This window comes from Atractosteus spatula, chromosome 1, assembly GCF_055471065.1.
Source record: "Atractosteus spatula isolate fAtrSpa1 chromosome 1, fAtrSpa1.hap1, whole genome shotgun sequence".
NCBI lineage: Eukaryota > Metazoa > Chordata > Actinopteri > Semionotiformes > Lepisosteidae > Atractosteus > Atractosteus spatula.
Genome location: NC_142706.1, coordinates 9,543,858 through 9,569,638, shown reverse-complemented (window position 1 = coordinate 9,569,638; position 25,781 = coordinate 9,543,858). Strand labels below are relative to the sequence as shown.

Sequence of the window (25,781 nt, the reverse complement as noted above, 5' to 3'; positions counted from 1 at the left end):
TGTTTTTTTTCAATTCCTTTTGTCTAACAGGAATGTTTTGTTTGTGGACAAACTGTTAGACAAGAGGAAAAGACCGCCTCCTCCTACGAAGCATTAATCGCGTATCTAAGGAAAATTGCAGTATACCTTTGTTCATGCACATCATTATACAGTACAGTATCTCAATTTGTATTTCGATAAAAAAAATCGTTTGCCCAGCCACTACTGTTGTTATTGTTTTTATCCTGTAAAGCGTTTTCTTTTTCTGCGTTTTCCATTTCCTTTTTCTGATCACTCGCTTTCTGGATACACATCTCACCTGTCCTGTTCTTTGTTTTCCTGGTTTGCTGATTATGCCTGCTGCGGTCCACTCCTACCCTCACACCTAAAGAATACTATTTTAAATTTCTTGGCGCAGTTCATTAACCCTTGTATGTGCTGTCCGCGCCCAAAATGCAATTAAAAAAAAGTAAAAAACCGCGCTCAAAATGCAATTTAGAGCTTAATAAGATACACTCCACAGGCAAAATTAAAGACAAAATTAAAGACGATTAAAATCTGTAATCTTTCCACTTGTACTGTGAGTCATCGGACAGTTTCTGCTTTGTGTAAGGATGGTGAGAAAGCTGTGTTCAATGTATTTAAGGGACTCAGAAGTAAAAGAAGATGCTTCATATTGCGTGACTAATTTTAAAAACCAAGTTATAAATGCAGACGCTCCCTCGGTGCCGCGCCGGGTGTAAATATCAAAGTATACATTCCCAACAAGAATTGTACCCATCTGTCAAACAAATAAAACACCTTGAATTGAATTGAGGGAGAGATGGGGGTAGTGGGACAGAGATACTGTAGACAGACTCAAGGCAAATAAGATACTTATGGGTACGCAGGCATTCACGACAGCAACATAGGAAACGTTTGCACGTACTGTATAGTTAAGTTATTACTTGGTTTTCAAAGTGCAACGAAATACAATATTGTTGTTGCTGCTGTTCTGGTTGTTTTTATCCCGTAAAGCGTTTTGAGAAGCCACCTTTAAAGGCGATATATACTGTAAAACCACTGATTCTTATGGAATGTGCTCCGCAGGAGATTCAAATTTTTATTTATTTATTTTTTAATCGCGTATCTTAGGAAATCTCAGTATAACTTTGTTCATGAACAGTGGCATGTTACATTATCATTCGTTTTTTTAACAAGGCTCGCCAGCTAATGTGAATCGAAACCTGTCTTGCTAGCTTTTAAAGTCGTGCATGTGTAAACTGTACTAGAGGGCATGCAAGTTACTCTGCCCCTTTCAGCGGCAGGGAGTCCCTCTGCTGCAACACACAGCAGACAGAACGGGAGACTATTGCCTTTCATATCTGACACCAGTGAAGTAAAAGGGGTGTCTAAAGGGGTGATTTTAGACCACATTTTAGTTACTTTATTTTGTTTACTTTTAACATTTCTGTAATTTACAGTAGATGTCACAATAGAAGCCCGAAGCCTATTATACTCAGTCTAGCCTTGGATCCTCTGAGTCCCTTGACTCAGTTATTGCATATTAATTTCTTGAGATACGCGATTCCATATTATATTCCCTTTTAATCAAATTCTAAAAGTATGCTTGTTGACTCCGGTATCGCGTTACTTAAAGACTTCGATGCTTAAAATGTTTAGGGAGAAATGGAATACTGGTGTGTATGTTTTCTTTAAAGTACCGAGACCAGCCATATACTGAACGTTTAAGTTCCAAAATTAATATCGTTTATGGACTTCACACGCGTTGCAGTATGCTCCTATTCTTTTTATGCTCAGGCACTAAAATCTCCCTTCTGCTTTGTGTAAGGATGGTATCAAGAGCAATCTTAAGTGGTGAGAAAGCTGTGTTCAATGTATTTAAGGGACTCAAAAGTAAATGAAGATGCTTCATATTGCTTGACTAATTTTAAAAACCAAGTTATAAATGCAGACGCTCCCTCGGTGCCGCGCCGGGTGTAAATATCAAAGTATACATTCCCAACAAGAATTGTACCCATCTGTCATGCAAATAAAACACCTTGAATTGAATTGAGGGAGAGATGGGGGTAGTGGGACAGAGATACTGTAGACAGACTCAAGGCAAATAAGATACTTATGGGTACGCAGACATTCACGACAGCAACATACGAAACGTTTGCACGTACTGTATAGTTAAGTTATTACTTGGTTTTCAAAGTGCAACGAAATACAATATTGTTGTTGCTGCTGTTCTGGTTGTTTTTATCCCGTAAAGCGTTTTGAGAAGCCACCTTTAAAGGCGATATATACTGTAAAACCACTGATTCTTATGGAATGTGTTCCGCGGGAGATTCAAATTTTTATTTATTTATTTTTTAATCGCGTATCTTAGGAAATCTCAGTATAACTTTGTTCATGAACAGTGGCATGTTACATTATCATTCGTTTTTTTAACAAGGCTCGCCAGCTAATGTGAATCGAAACCTGTCTTGCTAGCTTTTAAAGTCGTGCATGTGTAAACTGTACTAGAGGGCATGCAAGTTACTCTGCCCCTTTCAGCGGCAGGGAGTCCCTCTGCTGCAACACACAGCAGACAGAACGGGAGACTATTGCCTTTCATATCTGACACCAGTGAAGTAAAAGGGGTGTCTAAAGGGGTGATTTTAGACCACATTTTAGTTACTTTATTTTGGTTACTTTTAACATTTCTGTAATTTACAGTAGATGTCACAATAGAAGCCCGAAGCCTATTATACTCAGTCTAGCCTTGGATCCTCTGAGTCCCTTGACTCAGTTATTGCATATTAATTTCTTGAGATACGCGATTCCATATTATATTCCCTTTTAATCAAATTCTAAAAGTATGCTTGTTGACTCCGGTATCGCGTTACTTAAAGACTTCGATGCTTAAAATGTTTAGGGAGAAATGGAATACTGGTGTGTATGTTTTCTTTAAAGTACCGAGACCAGCCATATACTGAACGTTTAAGTTCCAAACTTAATATCGTTTATGGACTTCACACGCGTTGCAGTATGCTCCTATTCTTTTTATGCTCAGGCACTAAAATCTCCCTTCTGCTTTGTGTAAGGATGGTATCAAGAGCAATCTTAAGTGGTGAGAAAGCTGTGTTCAATGTATTTAAGGGACTCAAAAGTAAAAGAAGATGCTTCATATTGCTTGACTAATTTTAAAAACCAAGTTATAAATGCAGACGCTCCCTCGGTGCGCTGCTCTGGTGCGCCGGCTGTTACACAGTGCCTGTCTGCCGTAAGCGTTACAATATACATACCCAACACTGCTTGTACCCATCTGTCATGCAAATAAAACACCTTGAATTGAATTGAATTGAGGGGAGAGGGGGGGAATACTAAAGCCAATACTGGCTCAATACCCTCAATGGGCTTTGACGTGCTAATGCGTTGGTTTAACAGTCCGGGTGTGGCAGGCTTCCAATGTCAACTCGACTCGATTGGAAGACAATGAACGTATTTTAGCCCTAAATGAATTAATAGCAAACATGGTTTACATAAAATACATTTTTCCAAGAAAGTTTATAATAATACGATCTATAGTTGAAATCTGAGCCTACTTTAAAAATAAAGGAAAAGCATTTTCAGAGAGTAATCATGCTGTGTTTATGTAGAAAAAGCGATTAGGTTTACGAGCAATCTAATTACCTATTCGCTTAAAACGCTATTAAAAATTTACTCTGTTGCACACACACACACAATAGAAGCAGGCACCGCTGTCAGAAGGGAAGATATGTTCAAAATATCGCAAATATCGATCATGTTGCGATATTTTGAAATATAAAAGTCAATTGATTGTCCATAATATCGCTATTCTATTTTTTCGAAGAAATGTTTGTTAAAAGAAAAGACCAGCACCAGCTGGATTCGAAAACACAACCTGTCAGCTGGTAGTCACGTCTACAAGACAGCTCACATGAACAGGCAGGCGAAACAGCCCTACACAGCCCTGTCGCAGCACACGAATACCATTATTAAATTCTTTAGATACGCGATTCCATATTATATTCCCTTTTAATCAAATTCTAAAAGTATGCTTGTTGACTCCGGTATCGCGTTAGTTAAAGACTTCGAAGCTTAAAATGTTTAGGGAGAAATGGAATACTGGTGTGTATTTTTTTCTTTAAAGTACCAAGACCAGCTATACACTGTATGTTTATGTTCCAAAATTAATATCGTTTATGACCTTCACACGCGTTACAGTATGCTCCTATTCTTTTTATGCTCAGCTACTAAGATTTCCCTTCAGTGGTAAAATTCAATACCTACAACGGGCACAGCAAAGACGTTTACTGTCTTTCTACGACAGACCAACGGACCACGAGTGCCCCTGTCGGTCAACCAATCACGTACTGCGGTGCCCCGCGTCATCTTGCGTCATACTGAGCGACGTCACCTGCGGTACGTGTCTGTAACGCGCACTTTGAATGGCTGCATCTGTACAATTTCTTGCATTAGGAATTCATCTTTCGCATACCCCAGCTTGCTCTCCATGAGACACAGACACACAGATAGGGCACTTTCAATTTAAGTTTACTGTAGCCCATTTTGTTATTAATAGATCATTTAGATTAAATAATTTATGTACTCATCAATTATCAGTTTTACTTACAAAATGATGTCTGTGTACATTGCATTTCAGTAATGGACTTTTGCTGAAACATGTGTACCGCCTAATCTAATTTGATCCTAAGTTTGAAATTAGTAAATTACAGTAAACTGTAGAATATGACTCCATCAAAGTGTATTCAAGACACATTTAGTGTTAAATGTACAAAATGTGTAAAACCACTGGGTGCTGAAGATGTTTAGATAGTGCTATAGTTTGCTTATGTTACATTTATTCTAAAAAATCGAATAAATTAAACTGATCTGTATTGTGAATCATAACAAGTAGTGCTGTTTTTTTAGAGCATTATGATAATTACTAGTGGTTTAGTGCCGTGTCTATACTGATTTTTATTCACACTGTGACATTAAAAATTAATTGAATAATTGTAGTTCAGTAAATAAGTAATCCTAGTTTTAATTCACTCAGAAAATAGTTTTGCTTGTAAATGTGATTAAAATAATTCATAATACTGTTGCTTTGTTATCATTTAGTTTTAGTCTACAATTGCAAAACAATTTGACTATAATATTAAAAAATATTTTTGGTGCCTCCTACCGTATGCGGCTCAAACTGCAAAGCTGCTTACTTGAGCACAGACTGAGCTTTATAATCATGAGTTTGAATCTGGATAGTGTCACTAGATAGCTATAGCCAGGATTCCTGGCCAAAGCAACAGTGCACAACCAAAAGCATAGGATGGGATTAGCTGGATTTAGCATTTTGGCTCTAGGGTACAGACCATCTATTTATATAGTACTGTACAGTTTTTACACCTGTGCATGTGACTTTTACACAGATACTGTAAGGAATTTCAAGAGATAATAACCCAATCCCAAGTTTCAATTTTAAGTACACTGACATACTGTAAAATAGTTCTATAAAAAATTGATAGTAATATACAGTAGTTACAGTACATGCATGGACTTTAGTAATAGAAACACCAGCATAAAGATCATCGGTGGACTGCTTTACATTTACAACACACAGACTGCTCTTCAAGCTGTAAGAAAGTTGTAAGAAAGTGTCTATGATCTATATTGATTTTGTTTGGTAATAATTTAATAAAGATGAGTTAACACTCAGTAATGTAGAAACTGTTGCAATCACATAATTATGTAACATGAATGCTATAGAAATAATATTTGTTGATACAGTTTCTAATGCAATTTATTTACAATTTTTATATCTTATATACTTCATTTGATTTTTTTTCCTTTGCACCACATTATGCAGATTTAAATGTGTTTCAGTTTTTGATTGGTTAAATTTAATCATATCTTGGTCAAATACAAAGATAATGGTGTATACTCAGGTATGGCTATCATGTATCATATGAAAAGAATGCTTGAAGAGCAGAGGTTGCAACATCACAAATGGTTCAAGGACAGTTTCAGTAGATTAGATCAGCCAGGAGCAGGACGTTTTACACTTTCTTTGGAATGCTGCTAAGATTGTTACCAAGGGAAGTAATTTCAAGAGAAATGTGTGCACTAAAATGGCAGAAAACCCATCTCCTTTGTTGTATTTTCCTTTGAAAAGGTCAACAGTATTTTCATAAAAATGAATAATTTGTGCTGGCCCTTCTTCTAGTTGCACATCAGCAAGACTGTCCAGGTGACCCTATATTTTTGACTGCTAGTGTAATATTTTCTCCCTGGGAAGCCATATACCTTGTTGCTAAGTAACTTGCTCCCAGAGTTCTTGGCATTTGTTCCTGGTGCATTAAAGAGCAGAAATGAATAACCTATTGCAGATTATGGAAGTAAAATAGTGACAAAAATAAATCAGCTAGTGAAAAATGCAATGTGAAGGGCAATAACCATATGTGTTTATTTTTAATAGTTCATTTTGAAAATCAATTGAAATTCATGAAAGAACTCCAATCCCAATGGTCTGCCAGCAAACAACAAAAGACAGCCCACCAATTTAAATTTCTCACCTTGAGTCCTTAGAAATAAACAGAAATAATTCAATGTGTTCTCATTCTATGAGCACACAGAGCTGTTTTTATTTGTGCCTTCAGAAATCATGGATCACTGAACAAGACAGCAAAGCTAAGTGGGTACTGCTAAGTGATGTGTTCTGTTTCTCTATTCATAAACTATGCATATTTTTAGATTCTCTGGATATTCATGGTCTCTTGACTTGAAACATAAGGAAAGTAAGCAAACATAACAGTCGGTTTTCCCCTGTTTTCTGGCACATTTCCCTATGCCAGGCTACAGTACAAAAGCATGGTAACTTCTAGGTAGCAAATCCTGCATGTCATTATTATTGTGATTACAGTATTTTACAGATAATCTACTATCTCCTGTAAAAAAAAAACTTTACACGTACACTTCAGGTTTCAGAATAAAATATTTACATAATACCTTTATAGAGCAACTCAAATTAGGTATATTTGTAACATTTGACAAATGCTTGAGATATTGTTTGGAAGATTTACAACACATAAAGGGGAGGAAAAACATTCTCCTTTACGTTTCAATTGTCTACTTTGATATTTATTCATCACCACATACTGTATTTGAATACTATTTGAGTGTATTTGATAACTTAATATGTCTGGTCAAAAATCTTCATCTATAATATTCAAAACAATTTTGTCTTATAGACTTCATGGAGGGATTCTTATTGCTTGAATCAAGACTGCTAATGAGCTTATTCCTAAAAGTCCAAAGCAATAAGTGAAGGGAAATTCTAATACTTTCATTAAAATTAAGTGGCAAGTAAGATTAGAACAAATCCATTCAATATAAGGAAGACATTTCTTCCTGCTAAGGTTTACAGCAACCTGGAGCTTATTTTAGAAGCACAGAACATAAGGTTTAGGAATATGACAGAAAAGTAGTGGACCTGGTCAAAAACCTGCCTGAACATGGGAAAAACTTGTAAATAACACAGATAAGGTACACCAGTCCAGAATCAAACCCAGGATTGAAGAGTTGTGAGGCTGCAGGACTAAACGCATGCCACGTGGCACCCATGAACACAAATAACATGAGGAAAAATGTCAAGCTGCCGATAAAAGGGAATCCCATCGGCCAAAAACACTAATACTGAAAATCATTATGGAGTCCAAACCACACGGGAACCCTACCAAGATCAGGCAAAGGTGTACAAATACAAATATTAATCCATTATCAGAAACATTTAAACTAGAATGAAAAGGGAGGGGGAACCAAAGAAAACCCAAAAGGAAGTTACTGTACATAGGGAGCAAAGACAAAAGGAGAACCAAAGGGGGAAAGTAAGATAAAGCACCAAGTAATTAGATGCTTATACATACATGCAAGAAGTGCTAGAAACACATTATATGAGATAGAATTCATTATGTTATTGGTATTACAGAAACATGGAGATGAATGTATCATGAGAGGATATACCCTGTTTCAGAGAGACAAGAAAGATAGAAGAGGGAGAGGTACAGTATAGCACTTTTGTATTTACACAGTAAATATACTGCATTTTGATACTGTACTGTATCAAAAAGATTATTCAGTCTCAGAAGAATCAAGAAGTATCACGTCTTGGAATCTTGTTTTTTTCTTGCTATTGATTGTCAGCTCAATGAACTACTAGCATTCACACAGGTTTGATGGGATGAGCTTTTGTCACAAAAAAAAAGAAAGTTAAAAAGTTAACTAAAAGGGCAGAAGAGGAAAGGCTTATTCATTCAGTAATCCAAAATAAGGACTGAAAGCTAAAGAACAGAAATGTAAAATCTATAGACTTCCAAAGAAAACACATCAGGTGAAGTATACAGGACATAAAACATGTGAAGAAATTGCTTTTCCTAGAAGTGCTCTGTGTATATTATGGGCACCACGTTGATCAATAATCAAATTTGTTTGCATCCTGACTCACACAGTATCAATCTCACTTGTACTGTAAACTATCATGTGCATTATGGGTCTGAGTTCACTAATTCTTAACCATCATCAAGGACCGTAGTCCGTAAATGTGATTTGCATCGGGATTGTTTGGAAAAACACATATTGCTTCATACAGGGAAAACCATTAACAGATAAAATGAAAAAAAAACTCAACCCTTCACCCAGATTATATGGCTTCCATTTCACTGAATTCTGTAATTAGACTTTATTTCATTACATTTGTTATATAATCTTTCTTCTTGTCCTCAATATCTGTGGTGTATAGGAAGGCTCACATCCCTTTTATAACAACAAATATGAAGTAATGTTTTAGCAAATTTGATCAGAATGCAGCCATTTCTGCTGTTAATGGTTTACTCAGAAAAGCTACAGAACCACCATTCCACCATTACTTTAAAATGGATTAATCACAATGGACACTGCAGAAATATACTGTAATAAGAATTAATACAGTTATTCTAAAAAATACGAATGTAACACAGGACATTTTTTCCACATATGGTTTTCTTCTCAAAAAAAGGTACTTTAACAAGACTATTAGACATAGTGTACAGTACATAAAAAATCCTACCATGGTTTTTCATTCTTTGTGTTCTCCTACTCTAGCTTTAATGTTTTGCATTCACATACTCTGTGTCAAGAGACCATTACATAAATATATATTATCGTTCAAACAAGAAGAGAATACAGAACATAAAGAACTGATCTGAAAGTGCAATCATTTATCCTATTTGCCTTTTTGAAAGGCCAGAAAGAATCACATATTGATGTTGTCTACCTAGGAAAGGAGTTACTTCCAAATTATATTCTTTAATGACATGCTGTCACTCTGTGCATAATGCCGCCCATAATTAAATTACAGTAAAGCATAGTAAAAGTGAATTTAGAATGCTGGCACTTTCACAATGTGAGTGTACATTTCAAAATATACTTAAGCTTATTTAAGAAATACTTAAAGTACTATGATTCTGCGCTGTGAAGTTCCTGTGAAGTTAATAAATGACAATTTTTTGCCTATGAAAACACTCAGATGTGTTTCTAGAATTGAACGTTTTTTTCACACAGCTGAAAAATCCATTTAACATGGCTGCTGCTCTATTTTACTTATTTTCAATATCAATGTTAATGGAAAAATATTTAACAAGAAAATAATACAAAATATGCAGGAGTAAAGAATATTGTGACAGTCGTTCTGTACTGACCAGGACAATCCACTACCTTTTACAAATATTCAAAGGTAAAGCAATTAACTGTTTAGGATATTGTTGCTGAGGTTTTAATAATATGTTTATGTGCCTGAAAGATGGATACTGGTTAAAGGTAACTAGAGATAAATACAGAAAAGGAGCAATTAAAATTCATTCATAAATGGAATCACATTCTGATTTCTGTTTTATTCACAATAATTTAAGTATTAATACATTTCAGTTTGGCTTTGTTCTATTCTTGAAACATACTGTATACACAACAGCTTATTAGTATCTATTACAGATCTATTAGTTCTAAAATGTTCAGAAATCTGTATGCATTTAACTGCTCCACTCTAAATTGCTCATTATAACAGTGAAGTTTGTGAAAATGTAGACAAAATTAATGACATCACAGGTCTCTGTCTTCTGTCATACCTCTACCATACCGGGACTGTTGCAGTCACTCCCTGGTACTGCTCTGTATTGATAGTTTGTTCTTGAATTTTTTATGCTTTAAAATCTTGTAGCCATACTGTATGTCATCACATACCAACTAACATAATTCCAAATTTAGATTTCATATTTTATTGTCTGTAAAGAGTCTAACATTCCCTGAGAATACAAATGACATAACTGAAACTGCTCCATACATGACAATTTTTGCTAAAAAACAGTCCGCGTAGTGTATTGATATCTGTGAAACTGAGATTGTAAATGGTGTTATGGAACAGAACGTAATAATAAATCTGCTGCAAAATAATCGATCAGTACATATTTGATGAAGACTGAATAGATAGGTGTTGAATAGGTGTTATCAACATAATATTTCCATCAATATTTTTGTGTTAAAACTTATAAATAACGCATTCACAATAATTTCTGTGTAAAAATTATAGCAATTATAATTACTCAGTAACTACTGTATGTTGTCTGTGTTTATATCAATGTGGTGCCTATACAGTATATCAACTAAGTACATGAGAAACATGAATTAACTAGAGCGCTATTGCCTAAAACAGGTCTCTAACTCTTAGCCTGGAAAACCTAATCCTGCAACATTCATAAGTAAACATTAAATCTTTCATTTCTTAGACTTAGAGCAATATAATTAGCAATTAAGCAGGTGACTTGCTTAATTAATTCATTTAGAAATCATCTGGAACAAAAAGCTGTATGCTCTTGAGGCCTTAAGGACCAAAGTTCCTTTAATTGAACAAATGATTTTTTAGTCTTTAAAGGAAGTGATTTAAGGTGCCCTATAACACTTGCTGGATTGAAGCATTCCGGGACCAGGTTTAGAGACCTCATTCTGGGATTCTAAACATCTCAGTCATCAAATTTGCTGTACATCAATAATCAATAATAAAAAAGACTTTAGGGTTTTTCATTGTTACCACCTAGACAGAGAAGGTGAAAACTAGACTTTCAAACTGAAATCCAGGCAGGTAAACAACTTATTGAAGGTGGACACCTTATTGCTTTCGTTAATAAATTCCCTTCAACCCCACGCTGTTAAGAATTAATTCACGGTCCACAAAAATGACATACAATGGTGGATGAGTCATTCTTTAGTTTGCTGGCCCATTTCCACCCATATCCCATATACAGCCGAATGAAACCAATATACAGCAAATGATCTAATGGCAAATGCACTTATTTTGATGTACTGCTTCACAGTGTGCTGCTATTTAGACATTTCAAACCTGAGACACACCATATTTATTCATACAAATGTATCTTTTGAGAAATGCTATAATGTTTAAGGTTTCTTTATTGATGAAGATTAATCCTTAACATAGTCCTCGTACTTCTTGCCATCAAATGTTAAACCATGGTTGTTAATGATACTGCATCTTTTAAGCATACTGTATGAAAGGAATGTAGGCCTGTTTTTTTCACATCCCTAAATACACAATATGTCTTTCCTATTGCATGAGAAATATGCACACATTAAGTGTGCTATATCCTTTTACAGTATAACTTATAGCAACTATATTATTTGACTGAATTTTAATTTTCTTTGCTACATTTTTCTTTATTATTCTGTACTTTTGACTGGACTAGTGTAATGTTATATACTGATCTAAAATATTCCACTGAAATCTAGTGAAATATATATTTAGTTTCTAATGAAATTTTTAACACTAATAAAAAAAAGATCATTTTTAGCTTTATAAACAGATAAGAATCTGAAAGTATGTATAAGGAAAAATATACCATTTTGATTTTCTGACCCTGTAGTGTAAATAATCATTAAACTTCCATTAAAGTACATTGAATAACAAAAATATATTTGTGCTGAATATTCTTTGTACCTGAAATTATCAGTATAAATCCATAGACTTGTTAAAATTCTTTTCACCTTCTTTAAGCCTTACAGGAAATGATGGTGAATATTATTGTTGGTGTTACGGCTTGGACATACATTTTATACAAGCTGATTTAGTCATCAAGACCCTTCAGAAATGTATTTAAGCAAATCCTTAAAAAACATTAAAAGGGGGTTGACATGGAAGATATGAGAAAATCTCTGCATATTTCACTTGGTCACCAGGAGCATTCCATGATCACACTCCCGTGGAACACGTTCACGTCAGTTACAGTCAAAAGCCTGAGGCAATGCTGGTATTGAATGGGTTTCAGTCTTGGGTATCAGCTGCTGGTTATGCAGAAACAATCCCTGTAACTTGCAGCATTTTCAGTGACAGGCACAGCACTCCTCCAGAATTAATGCTAACTGTCCTGTAGAATCTGTGGGATTTACAGTGTGGAAAGGGACAGATCCCCCCACCACCACCACCATGCACATACCAATAGAAATGCATATTCATCACCCCACCAATGGTACATTAGGGTTATACGGTATAGATGACCTGTTGATTGACAGCTATTAGTTTCATTTTGGTATCCTTGTATTTGGTCAGAATCCAAACAATAATAAAACAAACACTGTAAGAAGAAGATATAAGCTTACTGGAATTGCTGTTGGTAGAATTTGTGTCACTTCCATTGATCCAGTTACTTTGAGGTTTAGAGCTGTTAGAGTAGCTGTTGTTTCCTTGGCCAAACACTGCATCCTTTCCGCAGAGTAATGTATTCAAACTGCCAAACATATTGCCTGTGAAATCTAAGGAGGAACCCAAACTTAGCAGTGCAGACTTCTGAAGCTTTGAAATCTAAAGACAAAAAAGCAATGATCTATTAATATTTGTGTTTGCATATTAATACATTGATGTCATTTTTATTGTAGTTAAAAAGGCATACAGTGCAACATACAGTAAGTGTCACATAAATCAATTGATAAATACATGGACCGAAATATGAATAAACAATCCTAATGCATTCCTTAACAAAAACAAAAAAACAACATTTAAATATTTATTTATTTAAAGTTAAATACGTGTTTGTGATGTAGTGAAATGTGACTCTCTGAGGAATGCGATATCTTGGCTCAAAACTCAAGCTTAGTGGTGTGAACTTGAGTCAAGATGACAGCTTGACAATAGAGAGCAGTAGCAGAGGTACAGTAGATACAACTGGCCAAATTGAGTCCATAGCACTCGGAGTGAATGGAATTCTATGTGAGGACAAGGAGCTGTTAGGGTAGGCTCTCCATGGAGCCACTCATATAATACCAGGCAGAGAGAAAGGATGAAATGAGTCTGAATTATCTACTCGATTGCCTGGCAATGAAATTGAGGAGTTACTTTAGTAGCAAGAGCACTGTATAGTATGAGAGGAAACAAGCCAGCGAAGACCTGGGGCTGGAAAGAGGCTGCTCAGTCTTCCCCAGAAGAGCTAGGATCTTGAAGGGGTTCAGAAATAGTATAATGGAATAAAGACAGAGCACTTAAAATGCTGGATAGTCATGCAACATGCCGCTAGTAGTACGAGGCAGAATTGTCAGGTATAAGGATTTGCTTCGTCACATTATTATATCTCAGAAATGTTTAATAAAAATTCATAAACCTGCCTATTTCACAAAAAGGAAATACCAAAAGCTGGCAAACAAACTACCTGTTGATTAAATTCAACTCCCCCAAATCATTATCCTATTTAAGTTACCTGCATTGAATTTGACTAATACTAAAATTATAGGTACAAATACAAGGATGTTTTATAGTGTTTCTTACAATATATACAATGCCCAACAGTCACTGTATATTTAAATCTGTGCTATACAAAAAGTCACATCACCTCGTTCTATAAGCTAAGAGTGGAGATTTTTGCTGCTTGCACTTTCCTGAGTGCTTTGTGCAGTATATTGATTAATACAAAAATCAGGCTACAACGGCTGACACTTGTCATGTGGAGTGGAGTGACTTAGCTGAATGATTATGTTTAATAAAGACACATTTATTAAAAAAATGGCTAAATGCATCTAAATTCCATGGCATTAAATATAAAGATGTTGTTATCTAGCTGGTTATGTTTATTTGTTATAAAATTAGATCTCTTTGAAAAAAATAAATTTGAGATTACAACAAACCTTCTCAATTGCTGGTAATACATCAGATGTCGTGTTTCCAATTAATTGAAGAATCTCTCTGGGGTTTATATCAAGAGCCCTGGGTATCTGAAAAACAGGAGACAGTCACTTCACACTAAATATGAAACAAGTCCATGGGTAGATAATTACTGTTCTACTATTGTTCCACACAGTAGATGTATTGTAAGCTTGTGAAACTGCTGGAATTGATTTTATTCGACTGGCTTGCTGGAGAAGTCACATAGGCTACAAAAATATTTATAAAGCCAATACTACAGTTTTGTTATTGGATTAACATTAGAGAAAACACAATAGACCAGAAATGGGCAACTTCACCCCCAATGCCTTAAGGGGCCCTTGTCCTTTACGTTTGATTCTACTGCTGATCCTAATCAAGTAATAGAGTTAATTATCTGTATAAGAAGTCAAACCACCTTTAAATGTAGATCATAATCACTAGCTAATTGATAACTACTTGTAAAGTCTGAGTTACCCATTCCTGTCACAGACAGACTGCTTCACAACAAATCCTTAAATTACACAATAGGGATGAATTTGTGTTTCCATAAAAGTGGTATTCTAAATGGAATTCCAAACAGACTAAAGAAGTGTTTACATAATTCAATTCTTCATTATGATTATGCCTCTAGGATTCCCTGTTGGCCTTCCATCCTTTTAAATCTTCAGATACTTCAACTGTATAGAAACAATAAACTCTGAGACATTCTAGATTCAAGGGGACAAGTCTTAGAGCTTAGTGCAATTATAGCAATAGGCTGCCTGTTATTGAGTCCTGAACACATTAATTTCAGCTGCCTAGTTTTAACCAAGGCAATATTAGAACAAGTAAATGGACCTGATAGAATAAAAAACAGCTTCTTTTACTACCAGCTTTGTGACAATGAATAAAAAAACAACTGCTAAATTGTCAAATCAGGTCGTATGTGTTGTGGCTTGTCAGTGTCTGTGACTAATTAGGGACCTTCAGCACACCATGATTTCCATCTGGTGAAGTTTGGCTTTAATTTAAAATTGTATTGTCATGTTGAAATTCTGCAGCTTTGCTTCCTAATGTATCCCTAATTCCTAAAGCAGCAATCTAAGGAAACAAAGGACATTGACAGAATTATAGTCTAAAGTTTTTTTTACTCTACATTTGGATAAAGCAGCCATGATAATTCTTGTTCACTGACAAAAGAAAAGGATGTGGATGCAGTACAGCTGTGACTAGTTGTTTTGTTTTGTGATATGCATATTTATGATGATGATGGATGAATTAGCATTTGGCGATGCTCAGATTATATTCAGACTATTTTCACTGTTTTCTCTTGGAAATTTTCATATTGCCTAGGCCAGTGGTTTTAAATTTCAAGGACGTATATCACTGTTGTTTACATGACCATAATTTATTTTTTCATTTTAACTGATAATTATTCAATCAAAAATGTGACATTTTTCAAACGTATTTGACACATGATGAACATATTGTAACGCATACGGCCATACGTGAGTGTGTAAGAGCCGGCTTACCAGAGCGGTGACGTCACCGCCCTTCCCTGTAATAGCAGGACCACAGCCGCTGGGCTGGGAGAAGATCTCTCTTTAGCTCACCAGGCTGGGGTCCCTGTTGAGTGACGCCGGAGGCCCGGGTTCAGGTCCCCGAAGGTGGGGGGCCGACCTGTGTAGGCGGCAGGCGAGGGCGCCCACCTGAACCCCGTAGCGTTACAATATTTTAAAACTGTTATCTGTGCATAACATGGACCTGAAGTACTTACAGTAAGTTGTTCTGTGAATTAAATAATCAGACCAGCTAAACATATAAAGAGGAGAAATGCCAAGTCGGATAATATACTGTATATTGAGTAAAAATGGTAAATGACAGTGAATTTCAGCCAGTGATGATTCATGCCATCACTGAACCCCCTCTCAAAATAGTTCAGAGGCCACAGAATGCTGATACTCGGTCAACATCTTATTTTTGTAAACTGCAGTGCTGCCCTAGCCATAATAACAAAAAATAACTATGTACGAATAGGGTTAACAGTAGCACTGTCTTTGCCACGTATTTAACCTGCTGTTTTTATGGAAGAAATAGTTAAGTCAGATGTTGTTTCTTTATATTATGTCCGATAACACAAGAAATGCATTTGATCAGAATTTGCTACAATTCTTTAGCATATAGCAGTATTAGTTTTAAAGATATTGAGATAATTTGAAACCAATCATATACTGTACTCTAGTTTAGATATTCCTGTGTCAAAGTTCTTAGAAACCTTTTACTCCTTGCTTCTCATGTATTCCTGTCTCAGTACCACTTCTTTTTGATATTGTCCAACTCTGTCCAGAAAAACTAAAAAACTTCAAGATAGCAGCACGACCGGTACCAAAGGTTCTTCTGCACGTCAACACATTACCAATGCTGATCCACATAGACTGAAGAACCCAACTGCCAATATTATGCTCATATACTATTTGCACAGCAACTACAATTACAGTATACTGTATGAAGAACAATGATTTATTTCAATTTCCTTGTTATTTTTTTCTGTTATTGAGCATTAATCATGAACAAACAGGAACCAGTTAAAAAAAAACAACAACAATGTTGCTTACATTATTTACATTGCATATAAACTATGCAATACTATACAGTACATTATGCCTTTTTTAAATTTATCACATTGCTGGAAATGTCATTTATTTACACAAACAAATCTTTATAACACAAGAAAAATAGGGACTCAGTATGGTAACTAAACTTTTGGTACTGCATCTTTAGGCACGCACTGAAAAATTCTGGTGGCATAGAACTTGAATTATTTGTAAAAAGGGGCAAATGTGCAGTCTTTTTTGCTGAAGTAGCTAAAACCCCAGAGAAATATAACACTTTGGTTTTCATTTCACTACTACTCCTTTGTTTTTTTATGTCCATCAGGTGCATGAATATTGCCTTAGCAATTTTAAATTCTGCATACAGTATGTCACCCAGTATCATCTGTAAATTGGTAGAAAATGTGTCTTTATCTCAGTAATCAACGTTTTCCTCCTTTCACCTAATTATGTTCTGTCAGAAACTGACCTTAATTAAAAACACTCTCTTAACCTAAAACCATCCCTTACGGTCATTTTAGGCGAGATAAAAATAGACCTTGTTAATAAAGCATTGTGTTGGCTAATTTAATTTAGAATTGTTTCAGCCACAAATGTTATAGAATTATTCCAGCAAAATTTAAAGGTATACTATTTTTAGTTTTCCTTTCCTCTAAAAAATATAACTTCTTTCAAAGCAAAGTAAAAGTCTCTTCACCAAATGGAATTTGTAATTAAGTTATTAATGAACATCACATAAAAGAATGGGTAAATAAAAAATTGCCCTCTTTGGACCTTTTATTATTCTAGTCTATTATTTTGCATTGTAAGATTTAAGCAAATTCCAGAAAATGCTTAAATGTGGTAAAAGAATACATTTATATGTTAAGCTGTTGGAAGTTAAATTCATAAGTTAAACATTTTAAGAGAAAATAAGGATTTTAAATTTGAATGAACAGTAGCTGAAACTACATTCAGGCCAAGGTATTTAAGCCAAAGAAACAGCGTGCGGGCACCTCTACAGCATCAACTTTCACTTCTACTAATTTGTGTCACTTATTTTTAGCACCCTTCATTTCACTTCATTTCCTTTATTAGGGATGTAATGGATTTCGAGTCACTAAGGTTTCTTAAATGAAAAGTAAAAGAAAACTTTAAATAGCTGATTTCACTTGTTTCCACAGCTTTCAAACAGGGAATTATAAGATGCTCTGAAAGAAGACATTTTCACTGATGACAAATGTACAAGGAAAGCTTTGGTTCTCAGCATCTGAATGGCATAACTATGTAAATGTCTGGCTATATTATTAGCTGATAGTAGTCAGGATACCCCAAAACAGCAATTGGCCAAGTGTAACCAGATTGAATGGGCTTGGGACAGGCACGGTGTCCTTGAGTTATATACTGTACAATAGCAAACCAGATCAGATAGGAGGTACCACAATACTAGGCCTCTAATATTTCATTTAACCTCTTGCTTTGACCAGTGTAACACACAGAATCATCCACATCAAATTGTATTAATGAAACACTACACAAAAGTAAAACTGATCTCATTTAGGATAGAAAACATAATGCAAAAAAGATTGAAAAGAGCTCTAAAGACATGCTAATGACAATCAAACAACAAACACTTAAAAATGCTATTTATTTTGAGTGGTACACATTTATTCAGTGTACCATAAACTGGTGAGTACAATTTATGGTGGTAGGCTATTGCTATTTCTTTTTTCTACACTGGTTGACTAAATAAAATATTTAAGATGGAACCACTGCTTGATTGCACAATTTAATAGATTCTGGTTGATGAAAAATCTTAAAGTTGCTGAATTAAACATTTTTTCCATCTCATGTACCTGTATGCATCTTAACTACCTTTATAGGACAGTATACAAGGTGACCTTGATGTATACAATGTATGAACAATGAAAACATAAGATATTTTTGTAAAATGTATACAGTACATTATTAACAGAATACTGTATGTACAAGTGTTTTATTTAAGACAAATTTAAAAGTAACATATTCCATGATGGGTACCAAACTCTAAATGGATTTTACATGCAACAGTTTTAATCTGATGAAACCCTAGCTTGAGTCAAAACAGCCATTACTATGTTTTTATCTAAAGTAACAAAATGGGAAAGTCTTGCCTTCCTGATTGCATTGTGTCTTTTCAAGATGCTTACTCTCTGTGACCCTGTAGATAGACTGTGAAAAATCTTTTCTGCTAACCCAAGAATCACTTGCTAAATTTTGTTAGATTCCCCTTCTAAATATGTATTGCACAAATGCATGGGTGTTTGGTGTAGTACTTTTTCAATTAGCTTCTGTTATAACTCATTTCTGTGAATGGGGATTCAATGGAAATAAGATTATCATACTATATAACGGAACAAGTAATACTGTAGGTTTATTCCATGCTGAAAAGAGAAGAAAGACAACACAACGTTTCGGCCGTGGAGCCTTCTTCAGGTGTGAGAAAGACAGGGCAGTAAGCAAAAGTAATGTAGCGGGAGAACAAAAGCTGGGAGAGAGAAGGAGCGGGAGAAGGGAGCAGGGGACAGACAGAGTGGCCAATTAGGTAGTGTGAAGTCAGGAAAGGCGAAGAGAGGTATGAAATGAAAACGACAATGAAAAGAGAATTTAGAAGAAAATCAGTCTGTTGTTGAGAGAGGGGGAAAGGTTGCAGGACAATTTTAGTTTCAGTAGTCTTTCTGATGTGGGAGTTAGGAAAACCATCTTTGAGAACACAGACAGAGAGCCTCGACAGTACTATATAATGTATTTGTAATCCTTAAATAATTTATTATGTAATTTCTCACACATGCAATATATTTATATCATTGACAAATCCTGATTTTGTTTATCATAGAGGTGTAGGAAACTTGTTTATATACTTTCAGAAGCATAGTAATCACATAAGCAGACTGAATATGTCTCTTGAATTTGCTAACATCAGATGTTGATCAAGATAATGAAACAGACTCAGGATAGAACAGTATGCCTCAACAGCAGTTTCAGCAATTCTTCAGCTGACACAAAGCTGTTGATTGTGCTGAGTTGTTTAAAATACATTGAGTTTTTGGTTTGCTTTTTGAATTAAAATTTGGCGTTTTAAAGTTTTTTAACCTAGTGTATTTAAGAGATTAAGTTTCAAATTCAGTTGATTGCTCCTTCTAGTGCTTTTTTTGCAGGACTATAAACACCTTCTGCTCATGTCATTTCTGATGCAATGAATACTAACAAGGAAGCTTCTAGATCATGCTGTAAATGAGTGAGGGGTTGCTATCCTAAAGCAGAATGTACACTACAGTCCTCCCTTCCTCTGCACTTTTCACTCACTGCCCCTGTCTGACTACTTAGGTCAACACATGCTGTAATTATTTCTGCACTGATTGGGATGAAGTGAAAAAAAAACACTTTAGGGTTATATACCTACCATGTTATTTAGTTTTATATCAATTGTTATGTCCTGTAATTACAGAAGTGTTGAGCACTTCAAAAATGATGTATTGAGACATATCATTGGCAGATGGGTAAAATGTTTCCCTATAAGCCACTTCTGCAATCATTCAACATGTATTTAATTACTCAACGTGTGCTATTCCTTCTATTTGTGATTATAAAAGTTTGTGCTAAATTATAAATTCAAGTCCTGCTCACCACACACTTAAATACAGACTGAAGCTGCTTATGGATTTCATGCTAAAAGCATAGATATGTCTATATGACCATGCTAATGTTTGACGTTACAAAGCTTTCAGGTATAAATCTCTTTTTTTATCTTTTTCAAACTCACTTGTATTCATTAGCACAAGGCTTCATGAGGTTCCCCTATAAAGACAGTATGTTTTCCCTAAAATGCAATTTACTTCTATAGGTTCATGTATAAAAGAAGTTAATAGAGATGATATATTGCACTAAAAATACTTACCGCCATAGATAGCTTTGACATATTGAGATTTTTCAGTAAAACATCCCTGGTTGTCTCCAGCTTTTGTGGGGAGAAAGAACAACTTATGTTCTGGAAAATGTCTTGAGCTGCTGAAGAGTTCAACTGGATATATTTTTTCAGTTCTGTTTTGTTACAGAGGATTGTGTTTAGGTTGTCATCCATGGAAAGACTTAATACCTAATGAACAGATGAAAAAAATAAGAATGTTACAAACAACAAACGAACATGAAATTCATCAGTTCATTTCTAAAATATTAACTGATTCCAGACCTATAGTTCATTAACTGAAAATAAGTGTTAACAGATCAGTTTTAACAAAAGTATTAATTCATATCACATACCTGTATTTAGTATCCTCATTGCTCTGGTTATCCTTTTCTGTAACCTACATACAGACCAATAGCCATTCTGGTTTTATTTCAGTTGACATATTTTTAAATAATCTGATTTTCAATTTTAAGATTATACAGTACCTTTAACCTGCTAAATCTCTCTTTCTGGTGATACTCTTTCTTACTGTAAATGTTCAAAGAATAACTGTATTTTTCTTAATTACTCCCAATTCTGTAAGATTTTTGTGTGCTCATTAATATCTACTCTACTTTTAGAAAAATGTAAACTAATAAAAACCGTTGATGACCTAACACTTGGTGGATCATGAAGAATGTATTAATTATTACAGCACTTACAAGTGCTCATGTGGGTTTAGAGGATGAATGAGATTATATGCTCTGCTCTGTTTCATTGCAAAAACCAGATATCAGCCTCACAGCTCCACCAGGTGCCAGTAATACCCAGGGGAACGATAATTCCCAAAGCTCCCATTTAGTGTGTTCCCAGTCCTTGTACACTCCAAAGAACCCCAGACAGATACAGGGAGAGGGACCATCCCCAAGCCCCATGCTTACATGCAGAATCTTTAACTGTGATTACTGAAATGAGCAAGAACATCAACAGTACTATCAACAGGAATAATAGTTCATAATGAACAGCAGACTTGTTTGACATTGTTTTCATCGTGCCTGGATAATCTAGTCTGTAGGACCCCAGGATGTTATACTATTAATTATATGATAGCACCACACAAATATTAAACTTGCATGCCTTTGAGATAAATACTACCTCTTATTTATAAAACAACAAGGACTGCCCATTTAACAATTACAAAGACAACATCATACATGTACATGTTTTAATGTCCAAATTAAAGTTTCTTATCTTTCAATAAGATAAAAATTGGATTCAATTATTTCTCATGGTTCATCTCATCACACTCTGTAAAAAAAGTGCAGTACTCTTTCAGTAGAAACTATCTGGAAATTAGTTTTTCATATTAAAAGGTTAGGTGACATCTTGTAAAAACTGAAAAGTTTTAAAGCACAAGTCCTTAGACAAATTCAGAAGCAAAGAAAATGAGTTGTATGTCCAGAAAGGGTATACTGTACCAAGATAGGTAAAACTACAGTACTTTCATACTACAGCAAATGCAGAACAAAGTTAATGGAACAAGTGGTTATATGCATATGCAGTAGATGTCACAAGATGTACAATATTCCACAAATACTGAGTAAGGGTAGGGCAGATGCACACCAATAGACTACAAACACACAAAAAATTAAAAGCATATAATCATTGTTCAACCCAGGTTTTACAGATCCCCATGGTTAAAAAACAACATAGATAGCATTCCAGAGCTCCGTCCTAGACACCTTACAAACAGGTTCCCATAGATCTTTTATTTTCACATGAAAAATCAATTTTCATATGGATATACTGAATGTTACATTATACTGTACAGTATGTTTATGTTTATTGTCAGAACTACTATACATGACAGTGGTTATGTACATGAAGTCAATTTCTTAACATTGTCTGAAAGTACTCATAGCAGAGCCGGTATACAGTACATTGGATGAGTAACAGCACAGCAAGCTGACTTGTCATTGCAAAGTCAGAGAGGTCACTGTTAATAAGTCAAGTACTTTTTTCCTGACCGCAGCTCACCTTTCCCTAGGAGCACTCAGTAAATCATGCACATCCTCACAGTCAAAGCTGACTCAGACTTAAGGCATGTATGCTCTGTGGGTGATTTCATTAATGGATTACCACAGACATCTGTATTAAGACCACTGCTCTTGCTAATTCATATCAATGATCTAGATTCTTGAATATTTTGTAAATATGTGAATTTTGCAGTTACAAAATAGAATTATCTATAACACTAATAACTGACAAGGAAATTGTAAAAGACTGAGTTAAAATTAAATATTGCCTCTGGTATTGAGACTGCTATTGAGATTAACACGACACATTTTAAAAACGTTATCTTCAGCAAATAGAGAGGTAGGAGAATGTGCATGAATTTTGGAACACTGGCAATCTTGTAGGATTGATAGATCACAGAAAAATATTTAAGGACTGTTCTAGGTTAGTTTGAGAAAAATACAAATGAGCCTCTCCGTGTTTCGTTCCCATGCGCATGAAATAAAAACTTAAAACTTGAAAACGGGAAAAAGGTAAACTTGCGGATTGCTAAAGCAGGTAAGTCCCACACTATTGGTGAATTTGTTTACCGTTGGCAAAAGAGCCGACACATATTGTGTGGAGAAAAAGTTGCTAAACAGTTCAACCAGCTGTCCCCTTAGACTGACGCAGTCTCTCGTAGATGTGTTGATAAGGCAGATGATGTCAAAAGTATGCTGATAGAGCATGTTAAGATGAGCAGATGCTTTTCACTGCAATTAGATACTTTAAGTCTGAAGATGTCGTTGATTTGGCCAATTTGCTCATTACATTACATATGAGTTTGAGGGCATGTCCCATGAGGAGTTTCTATTCTGTAAGCCGCTACCCACAAGAACTACAGGAGAGCACATATTTCAGCTTCTACAGTAAATGCATTTATTAGTTATCAGGGGTGATACTTAGTCCAATGAGTTTGAGAACCACTGCTATCCTATTAAAGCAGAGAGAAGTAGCTACGGAGAATAAAATATTAAAGTGTTAGCAAAATTGAACTTTTTTACAGTTTTAAAATTCATAATATTTTCTGTAAAAACACAATTTCATTAGGCTACTTCAGATTCATACTGTATATATTGAACCCGAGAGCGCTACAATATTCTAGGTACGAAGTTTTGATATAAAGCTTTTATTCCGTCACCCTATTTCGACTGAGGAATATTCGTTTATCTGTGGTGTATTTTGTACATGGAATATTTAATAGTATGCGTAGTTAATAGTACAAAGCTTTGACGTATTGTCAAGTTTACCTTATTTGGTTTATTTTGAATGAATGTGAATGAACACGTTACGATCCTCCTACTGTCATTTGTATGAACACTTTGTGTCACTACTTTTATACAGACAGACGATATAAATTCAATTTCATGAAGCTGCGAGCTGAGAATGAAAAATTCTTTAAAAAAAAATTACCTGCCGATATGCCCTTACTGTAGCCACTGAAAAAGCAGCATCAACGACGTCACGCGAGGGTGTCCCATTACCCTTTTTATAACGATACGCCCTTGAATGAATACTCACGCACTTGACGTCCACACCTGCGCTTCAGAAGTGCCGACATGGAGGAAGGGCTTAGGGCATAGTGTGATAATTGGGACATGGCCCAAGTGTGACCATATACAATCTGAAATAACTCAATTGTCAAAACTCTCAACAAACAATTGACAACTGCAGGGTTAACACATTTGGGTAATACTGAGCATGTAATACAATAAACATAATTGTATTTATTCTTTATGCATCATTCTATAAAGTATATTAAGTCATATTTAGAAGATCGATTGTAGAAACTGCAGGAAGTCAAGCATACAAAAGAGGTTGTTAAGACTTCACTAGAAGTAGAGTGTTGAATTTTGTAGCATCATGCATTCTTGGGTTCAACAGTCACCACTTAGTGTTTATGAGGACATGCTTAATTGCACCTATTTGTACTAATCTCATGCATTTGGGGAACTAATCCCAACTTTACCTACAGACAGTACAATACATTTCATTTTTGCTCCTGTCTACTACAAATAGACAAATGTAGAACCCTGCTTTCCATTAGGTTGTGGAATCACTGGTTTGATTCTGTCATGATATTATACGACATCCTACTAGCAGTTCCTGATAGTACCCTGGATCAGGACAACCTTATTGCATTTTTTCTGTGCACTGCTTTAGTGCTTTTAACAAGTAGCAATAAATTTGACTTTCAAAAGCTTCTGTAAGAATCTGGAGGCTTCCTGAAACTGCCAAATGCCAAATCATAATAGACAATTACATTTACAAATGTTCTACATATTTATAGGATATTATGAAATTTGAGCACTATTAAGAACTTTTATGACATTATTACATCCATATGATGGTTATTTGTTTCTTCACATTTTATTTATTAATGTTGATTTCTGTCAGCTTTTGCTTTTCTAATAAAGTTTTAATTACATTTCATCAATGAATAAATTTGCATGGAATTTAATCATATTTTCGAATTACTAATGAACAATTAACACATAACCAAATCTCTAACAGTGATACGAAGTTTCACAGTGATACAAAGTTTCACCTGCTTCATGAATTCACAGCACAGATAACAATAATGATATCAGAGCACAAGCTCTTATTTTCTTTAAATGACAATGCTTAAATGCCAATACTTATACAGAGCTCTCCGTGGTTGACTGATGTTAGGCTTAGGATCTATTGAGCACTTATTAAATGGACTTTCAATCTTTTCAATCTGCAGATGGGGGCCTGGTGCACATGCTTCAACTACTGTTTCAACTTTTTAGCTTTTTTTGCTCAAAAAGAGCTCCAAGCTGGCACATACAAAGTCTGTTCTGGGATTTTTAACTGAACAGCTGTTTCTCGGTCACCACAGTCATAGTAGCTACTTAAAAACTAACAATGTAGTAATATTTGTTCCTCTCATTGGCACTGAGTGCAGCTGGAAAAAGACACTGATTCCTTCTGCATTTTGTGTCTATGGGACTCTGCCTTTGGCCCCTTGTAGCTGTAGCGCTGCAGTACATGCAGACAGACAGCATGCTGT

General features: G+C 35.1%; 1 protein-coding gene across 1 annotated transcript in view; it reads right to left on the bottom strand.

The window, feature by feature from the left end:
* LOC148840567 (phospholipid-transporting ATPase ABCA1) overlaps positions 1-25,781 on the bottom strand; it is a 300,212-nt gene that overhangs the window by 235,959 nt on the left and 38,472 nt on the right. The window contains exons 6-8 of the mRNA XM_088932095.1: positions 20,705-20,902; positions 14,179-14,265; positions 12,664-12,865 (exon numbers count right to left, since the gene is read on the bottom strand). Of these exons, the coding sequence (XP_088788221.1) occupies positions 12,664-12,865; positions 14,179-14,265; positions 20,705-20,902 (487 nt within the window). The remainder of the gene's footprint in view (positions 1-12,663; positions 12,866-14,178; positions 14,266-20,704; positions 20,903-25,781) is intronic.